The 14,516-nt window shown below is 42.6% G+C and overlaps 1 protein-coding gene across 1 annotated transcript in view; it reads left to right on the top strand.

Moving 5' to 3' along the window:
- CARPA (Carbonic anhydrase-related protein A) overlaps positions 1–14,516 on the top strand; it is a 428,457-nt gene that overhangs the window by 391,192 nt on the left and 22,749 nt on the right. Inside the window, exon 8 of the mRNA XM_083124589.1 lies at positions 5,912–6,043. Coding sequence (XP_082980715.1) covers positions 5,912–6,043 — 132 coding nt within the window. The remainder of the gene's footprint in view (positions 1–5,911; positions 6,044–14,516) is intronic.

The raw sequence follows: 14,516 nt of genomic DNA on the forward strand, positions 1-14,516 counted from the left end.
TTTTTGAATATGGTGTCAGTTAGATGGCGCCCTTGGTGTTGCACACATTGTCGGTGTCTCAGAAAAAATCCGCCCATGACGTTGCGTAGCATCTCCAACGGAATGTTGTGGATCTGTTGCGGATTCGCTCCTTCAAATCACCCCTGGTTCTTGGAGGGTTGTCCTGGAATACTTTTGATTTGAGGTAACCCCAAAGAAAAAAATCAGAAGCCGTCAAGTCGGGTGAACGGGCAGGCCACGGAATATCGCCGAATCTGCTGATGAGACGACCAGGAAATGCGAGTCTAAGCATATCCATAGACACTCTGGCAGTATAACTAGTTGCACCATTTTGCTGGAAGAGTGTTTCTTCATCTGGGTCATAGTCATCGAGCGCAGGCAGGAAAAATGTGTGTAAAACCAGGTACGCGATCTTACTGACACCATATTATAAAAATGAACATTTTTCAGGTACACTAGTAATTTCCACTCATGTACAATACATTCAGGTTCAAAAAATAAATAATATTTGCTCCCTCTATTTTTTTGTGATTTTTTAAAATCTTCCCGATTGACTGCCTCATCCTGTATTTTTTACAGTGTACAACTTTTGTTTGGATCTTTGTATAAAGTATGATCCGCATCTCTACGTTACTATGGAATTACCCTTACTCCTCCTGCGGTAAGCACGAGGCCTCTTTTTAAGCTACACCGAACTCTCCTAGAATGCGATGGTTACCGAAAGGCTAATTTAAACCTACACAAGAGGTTTTATTCCGGTGCAATGTGCCTCAAAAGTTGATCAAACCCAGGGACCTTTGATTACAAGTCAACAGCGTTACCACTATGTTATGAGCAGGGCCTTTCATGTACAAAGACAATATACACGTTTAAGGCTTGACAAACAATAAAGCTTTTTTCATACCTTTCTTCTGGGGTTCTTTCTTCACGCTTCTAAGCTAGAATGTACTTGACACGGATTCTTCGGTTGTTGTCACCTGTTGCCGTCTAGAGTATTTCCTAATCATTGTTTCTAGGCGGCTACTTTAAGGCTGGGTTGGACCTTTGTCCGATGCCAGTTAAGCTGTTTTGGAATTTTCGTCGCCCTTCTAAAAATCGCCATGATTTTCCAAAATTTAAAAATTTACGTATGCCTTCTTAGATTGATGATTGAGTTTATTTTACTTCTCGTTTTGTGCCTCTTGGCTAATTTGCGAAGATGGGGATGAGTGATGAAATTGATGAATGGACATTCATCAACAACCAAGCCCAAGCGGGATTCGAACCCGGGACCCTTGGCATGCCCTCTTAAAGCATTCACGTGAATCTTCAAGTGGTGTGCTTTCGCTGTGGATACTCTCAATAGTTTCGCGGCTATGTAAGTCTACCTAACTATTGATATTATCTAGACAACAAAGATAACATAAGTACTACCTGCAATAGTAGAAAATAATTTATCCGTTACGTAAAAGTTATTGAACACAACACAAAATCAAACCCATGCACAGAAGTACTAGTATCAAAAGCAGCAAACGTAACAGAAGGATTAGCTAACGGAAGTAGAAAATAATAGTAGGTGTATTAGAACTTATCCATTACGTAGAACCTAAGTTACTGAAACGCAGCATCCCATACAACTTCGTACAAAGCCTCGATGCATACTTCCCGCAGCAGGTGTAAGTAGAGTTCTGGGGATTAAGGCAGGGAGGAGTATTTACGCACTTCTTTTCCATCGACTGGTCGTTTCGAGAGGAACTTCGCCTTCTGGAGAACTCTCCTGCTATCGGGAGCAGCTCGGGGGGATGATAACTCAAGTGTTCCTCGGAGACGGAGCACTTCAGAAGATGAGACTTGCTGACGGTGGCTCCCCCACATTACCCCAAGTGGAGCATCGGGATGTCACATCACGTTGATATACTTTACAGTTGTTCGTCCCCGCACTGCACTCTCTCGGCTCCCGCCTTGTAAGGAAAGTGTCACAGCCAAGTAGACCGCGTGACTTTCCCTTCATCGAACATTAGGAACGCATTTGTAAATTAAATCGTTTAGTTCTTGTGCTCGGTTTTGATTTGAACTAACTCTCTAGCCTTCTTAAACCAGAAGGTTCATGGCTGCAGCAACACGGGCCTTCCATCTGTCTATCCTGAGCAAGATCTATATATTCTTTTCCATCCCTACCGATTTCCTTTAGGTCCATCTCAACGTTGTCCCTCCATCTTCGTCTTGGCCTTCCTACAGGTCTCTTACCATCAGGTTTCCCAACAAGAATCCTGTGAACTCCTCTTTCCTCTCCCATTCGTGCCACGTGGCCTGCCCACCTAAGTCTTCTTGATTTAATCATTCTAATAATATCTGGACATGAATACAAATTATGTAGTTCTAAATTATGTAACCTTCTCCACTCACCTGTCTCCTCATCCCTTTTAGGTCCAAATATTTTCGTAAGGATCTTATTTTCAAATACTCTCAATTTATGTTCCTCTTTCAATGTAAGGCACCAAGTTTCACACCCAATAATACTACAGGCAAAATTACTGTTTTGTATATTTTAACTTTTAGTTTCTTAGATATTAAACGAGAAGACAAAAGTTTATGAAGAGAGAAGTTACATTCATTTCCTGAATTAAGCCTACTTTTTATTTCCCCTTTAAAATAATTTTCTCTTGTTAATATTACTCCTAATTGATTTGCACACACTCCTTTTATGCTTTAATTGTTGCGTATGTACTACATGTAGTTTTATGATCCTTGCAGATATGTAATACACTTATGACAACTTTTTTTTGGTAGTTTTATTTTCTGCTTGTGTAGGCTAATCGTGACGATTTCCCCCTCTTTTTTTTACACAAAATTTTCCTTGTGCAGCATATGGTGTGAAACATTGCTGATTGGTTCGTTTCCAAGTGGCATGTGTGACGCGTTACTTCGGTCTGAAAGCTGCCTTACAGCCATCGTATAGACTCATTCTATCGAGAGATACTCAATTTTCAATTAGGAAAAGAATTAACCGCCTAATGCCAATTTTGGCCTCGTATAATGCCAATAAGGGAAAATTGGTATTGAACTGTTCAGCCCAAGGCGATCATTTTACAATGAGCAACGACCGCGAACAAACAAATGATTTTATTAACTGTTGCAGCAAACATGGCGGATAATGAGGACGGCTATCAGAGAGTGAATCGCAGCGAAATCATAAAAATATCTCCAACATTCGACGTGGAATCAAGTAACTAGTTAATTAAGCCTTGCAGCGATGTCAACTTCGGGATATGACGACACAGTGCGTCATGCATCACATGTCAATTTGGAATAAATACCTGTATCAATGGAGTGAAAGAACAATGCAAGTGAAAGAACACATAAAATTAACTATCCTATCGATTCGTTCATTAGATATCTTAGAAGGCTATTCGCATTGTTGTCTCGTACACTAACGTCCAGATTATGAACATTGAATATTATTAATAATAGTGCAATCGTTATATTAATTGTTCTTGGATACGATTAGAGATTTTATCAAACAGTATGCACTTAACTTTAACGCTGAAATAGCCTCACACAGTGCCAGAATTAGGTCTATGCCCAGTAGGCAGGCCCTAGGGACGTGCGAATTTGAAGCGGCAAAATTTCTCCGCCCTTATTCCCAAGACCGAAGGGGAATCGAACGCGTATACAATGCATAGGAAGGCGACAACTTTACCATTACAGTACTCCAAAACTATATCCGGACAAGTATTGCTGTAGATATAGACTATCGTGCTTCTCACGTAATTGTGCGAAAGATGAAAATCCTTGCAACATTAGTCTCGGATTTTGCAAAAATAATAGCAACATATCGCCATCATGTTTAATTAATGTAAAACTTCATGCAAGTATAAACATAACAGTTAATACTACTAGTGGCAATGATGATAAACTTACTACATTAAGTTCAATTCATAATTGACTTCTCTGCAAAATATCAAAATTTTTATAAAATCAAATTCGATCGAATGTTTCTGGTCCAAAGAAATGTTTTTGTAATGAAATAACACCTAATAATGATTCTATATGCATGTCTATCTTAGAGAATGCCATCTACTGGCTATAATTTACACTGTTGAAAAATTAGACGTTTTGCCAAAATAGGTAAGCGGTTTCCAAAAATTATGTTCAGTTAATGTGTGCTCAAAGGAAGGGCCAATGAGGGCCGATTGACTCCCCTGGAATATGAAAAATTGTATAGTTTTTATAGTTTCTTATATTTGTATATTTCGTACGTTCCACTCATTAAGTATTTCATATTAGATACCTGAAAACAATTTGGGACTATTATCATAAAGTTCATCAATTATTTAGTGATTTGTTCTTTTAGAAAAACCACAGAATTCTGCTAAAAGAGTCTCACGTCGTGTCCAGGTCGTCCGCTGAGCCAAAGGTGGACTATATAGATTTACTTAGGTGGTCACAATTCAGTGAGCACTCAGTGTATATACCATATAACATTCATCTTTTGTGAGATTCTATCTAATATAATAAACAGATAAAGCTGTGCATCGTTATTACAGTATCAGTTGATAAGTGATAGCCAATTAATCGACTCGACCTGAACTACATAACTTTTGTGTACTCATCTTTCAACTCTTTTTTAAAAAATAAAGACCCAGAAATTGCCATGGCACTTCAGCATCTAGCTTTTCGGTTCTTACAATGCACTCATCAACATCTGACAGCTTAGAATTCAATTTATATTACTCACCCTCACAGGATGACACAAATTAGCGTTATGTCGGCGGTTTCCAAAAGGCAATATGGTCATTAACCGGCTCATCATGCGCGTTGAGTGCTCTATCATACAGATTTATGATCAATAACTCTTATCTGCGGTTCCTAATCAGTAAAGCGGCCTTCCACCTATGGAGCACAGTGACGGAGTAATGTACTCAATCAATCGAATGAGGTATTGGGGAAGGGATGAGCTCCGTTTTGATTTCAAATGGAAACAAAAATTTATGAGATAATACAAGCGAATTGTATGCTCATAATCGGCAAAGCTGAAGAAATCAACCACAAGCTATGGACCGTTAGATTGTCTGTGGGGACTACAGGTGTTTCGGGAATGGATTTTATTCTCAAAATTGCTTCCGAAATGCTAGATTTATACATAAATAAATATGAAAAAGAATTTTAGTCAAAGCTTGTTTTGAGTTCACTTTATGTACAGTCACCAGCAATAAATGTATAAATGGGGACCTCTAGATCCTGAAATACTCGCTTCCCTGCAAGGCGTTATGTGTGTTGCCTAACTCTAGTCGGTGGTAGAATTTGCCATTTCCAACACACGTAGCTCCTCAAGTGACCCTTTTTTGCCGGTGACTGTACAGTGAAGCTACTCGGAAATGGACCTACAGTTCAAATTGGGACGCGAAACGCTGTCGCCTCGTAATGAAGGGTGTCCGGATTCGTTTCCTGGTGGAAGCACATAATGATTAGGACTCTACTTTAAACATTAGGCCCGATCCCGTTTTGATTAACCGTGCATAAAGGTAGGGAAGAAAACAAAATCCGGATAACGGATATCCTGATTTCAAATTATTAGATATTCATTATATGTTTCGGATGTAACGCTTAATCCGGATATACGAATAATGCGGATAATTCTATATCGGATATCGGATAATTCTATATCGGATATTGGATAATCCAAACATCCGGATACTGCTACTTCAGGCTAATCGTGACGATCAGCACGAGTGATAATTTCATGACAGAGAACCTCGCAAAGAGCACCCATGACAGGTTTCGAACCAGTGACCGTTGGTGATCTATGTATTCCTCAATGTTTCATTTATATGATTCCCTCATTTTCAACTGTTGAATGTGTCAGTCTTTCTTTGAACTTTAATGCTTTATTCGGTGATTATAATAACACCTTTTTCTCCTTATTTTCCAGTTGTATGCGCTACGGAAGTTGATGCAAGGTCCAAAGGAAGCTCCTAAGAGGCCTTTGGGGAACAACTCTAGACCAATACAAAATCTTTATCATCGAACAGTCCGAACTAATATAGACTTTGGAGATAAAGGGGTAAGTATGGATTACAAATAGCGAACGAGAAAATCTGATGTTAATAATAAGAATAATGCAAAACATCATTCTCACACCTTCCGTGCTTTATTATTAACATGATACAAACTAATGGAATATTTAAGTAGGTCATAGGGCTTGCAACAGAACCGAAATGACCTCGATTGAATAAATTATTACAATTATCTACAGAGTCTAAGTAGCCAAATATGCACAAAATCTTCTTAAAGAGAGAGACAAAAGAGAGAGGGAGAGAGAGAGAGAGAGAGATTCTATCCTCTTCCTTCTTTCTCTCTCTCTCGGAGGGGGGACAAGTATCACTCCCTTCCCGAGTGAGAGAGAGAGAGATAGAGAGAGATAGAGAGATGTCTTTTCTCTCTATCCTCTCTCTGTGGGAGGAAGGGGGAGAAGGGGGATGTGGGAGTAGTCGTTCCTTCTTTCTTTCTTTCTTTCTTTCATTCTTAGAAAGAGAGAGAGAGAGAGAGAGAAATCCATCAGGGAGGTCGGGAAGAAGAGAGATAAAGAGGGAGAGAACTGAGAAAGATAAAGAGAGAGAGAGAAAGAGTCTCTCTCTCTCCTCTCTCCTTTCTCCTCTCTCTCTCCCTCTCTCTCTCTCCTCATCTCTCTCTCTTCTTATCCTCTTCTCTCTCTCTCTCTCTCTCCCTTTCTCTTTTCTTAGAGAGAAAGAGAGAGAGAGCTCATCCCTTTCCACCCCCACCCCTAGGGGTGCCAGGGGTGTAAGGAGGGGAGAGGTTGCTCTCTCTCTCTCTCTCTCTCTCTCTCTGCTTCTTCTCTTCTTCTTCTTCTCTCTCTTTCTCTTCCACCAGGGGAGGGGGTCATGAGAGAGAGAGAGAGAGGGAGAGAGAGAAAGTTAGAGAGAGAGAGAGAGAGAGAAGAGAATACGCTCTCTCTCTCTCTATCTATCTCTCTCCCCACCTTTTCCTTCCTTTTTCTTTTTTCGTCTCTCTCTCTCTCTCTCTCTCTCTCTCTCGTCTCTCTCTCTTTCTCTCCTTGGAGAGAAAGAGAGAGAGAGATAGTCTGGGTGTGGGTTCAAAGTTTTCCAGTTACAGATCCGACACTTACATTAAAATGAATGTTATACCGAAAGCAAGATCAAATGAGGGAGCACTCACAAAGAAAAACATACGTTGTGTCTACGTGATAGGGGATATATATATATATAGTTGGAAGTCGTACAGTACCGGACACTAACTTTATTGGCAATAATTAGAAAATGAGAAGGAGGAATATAAGTTGAAAGCAATAGTATGGTGCTTCAAGATTTTCTTTAATAAGAACAGGGAATCTTTGCTGAAAAATTGTAACGAAAGTACAAATAAAATTGGAAACAAAAAAATAGTAACATTTGAAGAAATAGAAAATCGTCGTCCAGTACCGGACAGTCAATGTGTTAGCTTATAGATGAGTCGAAAACATAAAGTAAATACCACAGACAATGTAAATGCAGTGGTAAGGCACTTGCCTACAGATTAGCACCGTTCTTCCAATGTCACAAGTAAAGTACAAGATGCTTTCCTCATCTACACATTGAACGTGGGCCCAATCATTACACGAGAGACACTTGCACATATTCTTCATTGAATATCTCGCGACAAAGAATGCATTCGGTTGTTTCTTTATGATCGGAACTGAATTCCATGTGTTTTGTCTTCTTCATAGGTGGCATGTAGTCTTCATCCTCCTTTGCTCCCCTTGTAGAAGTACGTGAAGTATTTCCTCGTCTCATCTTTCCAAGACCTATGCATGTCTCGATCATTTCGTCTCGATTTTCATTTTCTCCTTCTTCAAACAGCCTCTCAACGAGGGTCCTGGTTCAGAGGCTGTAAAGTTACTCTTGCTCTGTTCTGAGTGTGTTGATGTAGCAACTGGGGTTGCAGAAACATGGTCCGCATCAGGCTCTGTAAAGTTCTAAGAGGGCAGGAAATCCAAATCGACAAATATCCATTGGTTCCTAGGAAAAAGACCTGTACAATTAGAGCTGACTGTGCAAGTTCCATTCTAAAGATGGAAGAGAAGGCGGTATTAAAAAGCCCAGCAACATCTTTCTGTATGATTAGTTTGGAACTTATTTTTGTCCATTACTGGAATACACTTCTTTGTACGATCGTACCTCTTCCCATTTTACAGTTTGTGCAGATGCTATCGTCAATTCTTTATCAACTATTACTAACTACACTATATATTCAAAAGTCACCGGACACCCAAGTGAACGTGACTGTAGTGTCATGGACTGGGCTTGTTTCTCTTGGTTTGTGCTCGGGCCATTTGTTTTAGTCGATGGCAACATGAACAGTGGTGTTTATGAGGACATTTTAGACAATAGCATGCTGCCCACACTATGGGAATAGTTTGAAATAAGCGCGATAATGGCCTTGTCCATAAAGCAGGGTACATCGCATCGTGGTTTGAGGACAATCATGTGGATGTGCTTAACTGGCCCGCTCAAAACTCCGACTGGAACTGCATAGAACATATTTGTGATGAACTGGAGCGTCGGTTGCGTGCCAGACACACTCAACCGAACACCACGCACGAACTATTCACGATGCTACAGGATGAATTGGGGGGGGGGGGGATCCACCAGCAATGTACCAGAACTTAGTGGAAAGTCCGACATCTTGTTATTAAACTGGCTGGTGTCTTTGGAATGAACGGCACTGGGCGTCCGGTGACTTTTGGCTATATAGTGTAGATGCCTATATACACACTTACGTATAAAACAATATCTCCTGCTTACTTTGAACTGGAGGAAGATCACCGTAAAAATAACTTTCCACACGTACTTTTCCTACGTACAGCTTCAACCTCTTCCCTTTCCAACGACACTCCACGTAGATTTGAGTGTCCAAACTATGTTGAACATTGTACACACTTCGCACTGATACCTGGCAACTACTGCTTACTAGCTTCCGAAGCGAGAACTAAAGTTGTCCGGTACTATAAAACTCTCCCATATATATAATATTAATACATAACCTGAGTGGTGAAATGAGAAATATAAGATCCAATTGATTATACCAAGAAGTGCACCGATAATGCTATCATAGACTTAATAAAACTCGTCTTGAGTACTAAACGAAACAATACGATGAAGGGTGAAGCACAGGAAATGCCGTGCTCCTTCCACTAATATAAGACAAGTTTAATTAGAATTCAAAGCATCTCCTTGCATCCATTAGGGCTGTTGCGGGGTGCGGATTAGCGTGGCAAAGTAACGTCAGTCAATTGTCTTACCCCGTGGGAAAACCTCACGAACGACGAGCGTTCTCGTCAGTGTGTTTCAATTACCGCAGCGGGGTCCCCCCCCCCTCAAAAAGGAAGCGAAAGGCTTCTCACCAGCCTTTACCATTAATCACGACCTCAGCATGCAAAGTGAGCATTACGATCCACGCAAAGTCAAGGAAGCGTCGGGGGCATTTTCTACGCGGCCATCCTCCCTAGAACGAATGGGTCGGCGAGAAAGGCTAGAAGACGTGAGTTGATAGAAATTTCCATGCTCATTGCGGCGAGTAATACTTCGTTGAACGTTCTTACATCGGTACACACACGATTAAGTAAATCACTTAAAAGTTGGACGCATTGATTCTGCTGGTAAGAAGGTCACAACTGTGTTGAACGCTCTCGTTTCCATATACGCATGATTATAAATGTTTGCAGTCACCAACTAATAAAGGTGTTCTTTGTGAGTGCCATTTCATCAAGTTCATGTAATACTCTTCCCCATCGTCGCGATTGGCCAAGAGTGGCAAAAATCTCATATAAATAACAAAAATGCATACATACGATCCAGTATTCACGGTGATTTTATCAGGGGTTACTAGCTGTGCTACTGAAATGGTAAAAACTTTCTTGAAAGCTATCGTATCCATACATACACAGTTATGTATGCATAATGATGATGTTTACTACCATGTCGAACACACCCCTATCCATATACACACAATTATAAATTTTGGCAGTGACTTACTGGCATACTGTAACAACAATGGTTAACAATGTCGAAACCACATACGCACGATTATGTACACATAATGACTTCAGCAGTGGCAGTGAGACGGTTTCTACAATGTTGATTACTCTCGACCCCCCGCACACACCCACACCCACACACACACACACACAATTACACATGTAAAATGGTTTTAGCAGGTCTCACTGGCTCTGCTATTAAGCTGGTTACAATACAAGTATATTGAACATTCTCGGATCTATATACATGGAATAATGTATGCAAATTTCAGGAATTGCTTCTGCTATGCTACTGAAATGGTTACAAAAATTATGAACGCCCACTTATACGAATCCATAATGGTTTTAGCTGTGTCTTATTAACTCAGTTAGTGAGGTTGTTACAATGAGTAGAACACTCTCATATCCACTTACAATATCCACATACACAGAATTATATGTGCCTAATAAACAAAGAAAGAACGTACTTACTTTACTAGTCAGGAGGCTACAATTATGTCCCTAATGAATTAAGATAGGACATACTGGCTTTACTAGTCAGGAGGCTACAACTACGTGCCTAATGAATTAAGGGCGTACTGGTAATTGGGAAGAGGAAGAAGGGCGGTAACAAAATTTGGATAACAAAAGAGATATAAAACTTAAAGGAAGAAATAAGAAAAGGAAAATAAGTTTGAAGCAGGCAAGCTAAGATATGGTATTAATAGAGAATTACGGAAACAGGAGTAAAACTGGATGTAACAGAAATGTAACAAAATTGGCCAGAAAAGACAAAGAGTTAAAGTGGGTATAGCTTACAAAATGACAAGGAACAACTATCTTGGGCCAAAGGAAAAGGGATACGATATATTGGCTAGGAAGGATAACTTCTTGTAGAAAGTAAAGAGAAAACGACCAGATAAGAAGTGGAAGTCACACAACATTAGAAGCATTGGATAATTAAAGTAGTGATCAGAAAGGAAACAGTATGCTGAAGACAGCATTTGGCAAATTCGGGCACTCTTGCATGAAGGCTTAAGGAGTGTATGAAATTTCAACTGAGCTATTTAAGGAAATGTACAAATGTACGAAACAGGAATTAATAAATAATAGTAATAATACCCAATACATCATTTGTATAAATGTGAGGATGGGCATACCATCATCCTAACAAGGAACAGTTTGTATTCAGAAGGAACAGCGGAATACGGTAGGCTGCTTACAAAATTAAAACTGCATGAAGATAGAAAAGGAAACATGAATATTATTGTTGATTACGAAAGAACATTTGCCAACATAAATTGGAATATAATGTTCCGAATCCTGAAAAAAGGTAGAAATCAATTTTAATGTCCGAAGGAATTATCTATAACTTACATAGCACCAGAACATAATAACCAAGAAGGAGGAAAAGGAAGCAGTAATAATAATAATAATAATAATAATAATAATAATAATAATAAATGAGTCAGACAAGGTTGTTCTCTGTTACCACCGATTTTCAATTTATACGAATATATCGACAAAATAATGATTGAAGAAATGTAGAAATGAAATGTCGCAGTTACTGTTCAAGAAGAAATTAATATAGTCCTATTTGCAGATGATATAACACCACTAAATGGTAATGGAGGTCTTAACAAAATAATAAACGAAATGAACCCCCCTTCCAGAGTGATTATTAATATAAAGAGAACAAATATTTACTACATACTATATACAAAATTTCAATCTAGGTGTTGTATCACTGAAAACCTCAAAGTATTAAAGGATTAGTTCTTCGAAAATACATTCAATTTACGTTTGTTATTCTATTTAATTTCACTATTAATTTTTCATCCATTTTCTTCTCCCTTCTCTCCCACCCTCACTTTCCCGGTGCTTTAAAAAAAATCCATTCGTTTAATCATCACACATCTGCCTAGACTACATTTTAGAAGCTCAACATGCAAAGATCTCAACATCTATTGAAACATACCTTAAACTACAATTTCGTGTATACTAGAATGCTCCATGGGACTACTTTCGCTCTCGAACGTACTCGTTCTAGACCAGAGAAGTCCAGCCTCCGGAGGCCGGACCTCATGAGGTCCGGCCTCAGCCTCGGCCTCCAGAAGCCTTGCGAGGCTGAGGACGTGTGAGGCCGAAGCCGAGTTGGAGTTCGGAGACTGAGGCTGTGTAAGGCGGGAGACCGACCTTGAGCTTGGAGGCTGAGGCCATGTGAGGCCGAGGACAAGTTTTAAGTCCGAGGATGAGGCCGGAGGCTGACCTTGAGCTTGGAAGCTGAGGCCGGAGGCCGTGTTGGAGGCCGAAGACTGAGGCCGTGTGAGGCCGGAGGCTGAGATGGAGTTCGAAGGCTGAGGCAGACTTTCAGCTTGGAGGCTGAAGCCGTGTGAGGCCGGAAGCCAAGATGAAATTCGGAGGCTGAGGCCGTGTGAGACCAGAGGCCGAGATGAAATTTGGAGGCTGAGGCCGACTTTCAGCTTGGAAGCTGAGGCCGTGTGAGGCCAGAGGCAGAGATGGAGGTCGGAGACTGAGGCCGTGTGAGGCCGGAGGCTGAGATGGAGTTCGAAGGCTGAGGCCGACTTTCAGCTTGGGGGCTGAAGCCGTGTGAGGCCGGAAGCCAAGATGAAATTCGGAGGCTGAGGCCGTGTGAGACCAGAGGCCGAGATGAAATTTGGAGGCTGAGGCCGACTTTCAGCTTGGAAGCTGAGGCCGTGTGAGGCCAGAGGCAGAGATGGAGGTCGGAGACTGAGGCCGTGTGAGGCCGGAGGCTGAGATGGAGTTCGAAGGCTGAGGCCGACTTTCAGCTTGGAAGCTGAAGCCGTGTGAGGCCAGAAGCCAAGATGAAATTCGGAGGCTGAGGCCGTGTGAGGCCAGAGGCCGATATGAAATTTGGAGGCTGAGGCCGACTTTCAGTTTGGAAGCTGAGGCCGTGTGAGGCCAGAGGCAGAGATGGAGGTCGGAGACTGAAGCCGTGTGAGGAAAGAGGCTGAGATGGAGTTCGAAGGCTGAGGCTGACTTTCATCTTGAAGGCTGAAGCCGTGTGAGGCCAGAATCCAAGATGAAATTCGGAGGCTGAGGCCGTGTGAGGCCAGAGGCCGAGATGAAATTTGGAGGCTGAGGTCGACTTTCAGCTTGGAAGCTGAGGCCCGTATGAGGCCAGAGGCAGAGTTGGAGGTCGGAGACTGAGGCCGCGTGAGGCGGCAAGCTGAGATGGAGTTCGAAGGCTGAGGCCGCCTTTCAGCTTGGAGGCTGAGGCCGTATGAGGCCGGAGGCCGAGATGGAGGTCGGAGAGGGAGGCCGTGTGAGGTCGGACGCTGAGATGGAGTTTGAAGGCTGAGGCTGATTTTCATCTTGAAGGCTGAAGCCGTGTGAGGCCAGAATCCAAGATGAAATTCGGAGGCTGAGCGCGTGTGAGGCCAGAGGCCGAGATGAAATTTGGAGGCTGAGGTCGACTTTCAGCTTGGAAGCTGAGGCCGTATGAGGCCAGAAGCCAAGATGAAATTCGGAGGCTGAGGCCGTGTGAGGCCATAGGCCGAGATGAAATTTGGAGGCTGAGGTCGACTTTCAGCTTGGAAGCTGAGGCCGTATGAGGCCAGAGGCAGAGCTGGAGGTCGGAGTCTGAGGCGGGAGCCTGAGATGGAGTTCGATGGCTGAGGCCGTATGAGGCCGGAGGCCGAGTTGGAGGTCGGAGACTGAGGCCGTGTGAGGCCGGAGGCTGAGATGGAGTTCGAAGGGTGAGGCAGACTTTCAGCTTGGAGGCTGAAGCCGTGTGAGGCCAGAGGCCGAGATAAAATTTGGACGCTGAGGCCGTGTGAGGCAGGAGGCTGAGATGGAGTTCGAAGGCTGAGGCCGACTTTCAGCTTGGAGGCTGAGGACTAGTTGGATGTCGGAGACTGAGGCACGTGTGAGGCCGGAGGCTGAGATGGAGTTCGAAGGCTGAGGCAGACTTTCAGCTTGGAGGCTGAAGCCGTGTGAGGCCAGAATCCAAAATGAAATTCGGAGGCTGAGGCCGTGTGAGGCCAGAGGCCGAGATGAAATTTGGAGGCTGAGGCAGACTTTCAGCTTGGAAGCTGAGGCCCTATGAGGCCAGAGGCAGAGTTGGAGGTCGGAGACTGAGGCCGTGTGAGGCCAGAATCCAAAATGAAATTCGGAGGCTGAGGCCGTGTGAGGCCAGAGGCAGAGTTGGAGGTCGGAGACTGAGGTCGTGTGAGGCCAGAAGCCAAGATGAAATTCGCAGGCTGAAGTCGTGTGAGGCCAGAATCCAAAATGAAATTCGGAGGCTGAGGCCGTGTGAGGCCAGAAGCCAAGATGAAATTCGCAGGCTGAAGCCGTGTGAGGCCAGAAGCCAAGATGAAATTCGCAGGCTGAAGCCGTGTGAGGCCAGAATCCAAGATGAAATTCGGAGGCTGAGGCTGTGTGAGGCCAGAGGCCGAGATGAAATTTGGAGGCTGAGGCCGACTTTCAGCTTGGAAGCTGAGTCCGTGTGAGGCCAGAGGTA

The sequence above is a fragment of the Lepisma saccharinum genome, chromosome 6, assembly GCF_977018435.1.
Source record: "Lepisma saccharinum chromosome 6, izLepSacc3.1, whole genome shotgun sequence".
In the NCBI taxonomy this organism is placed as follows: domain Eukaryota; kingdom Metazoa; phylum Arthropoda; class Insecta; order Zygentoma; family Lepismatidae; genus Lepisma; species Lepisma saccharinum.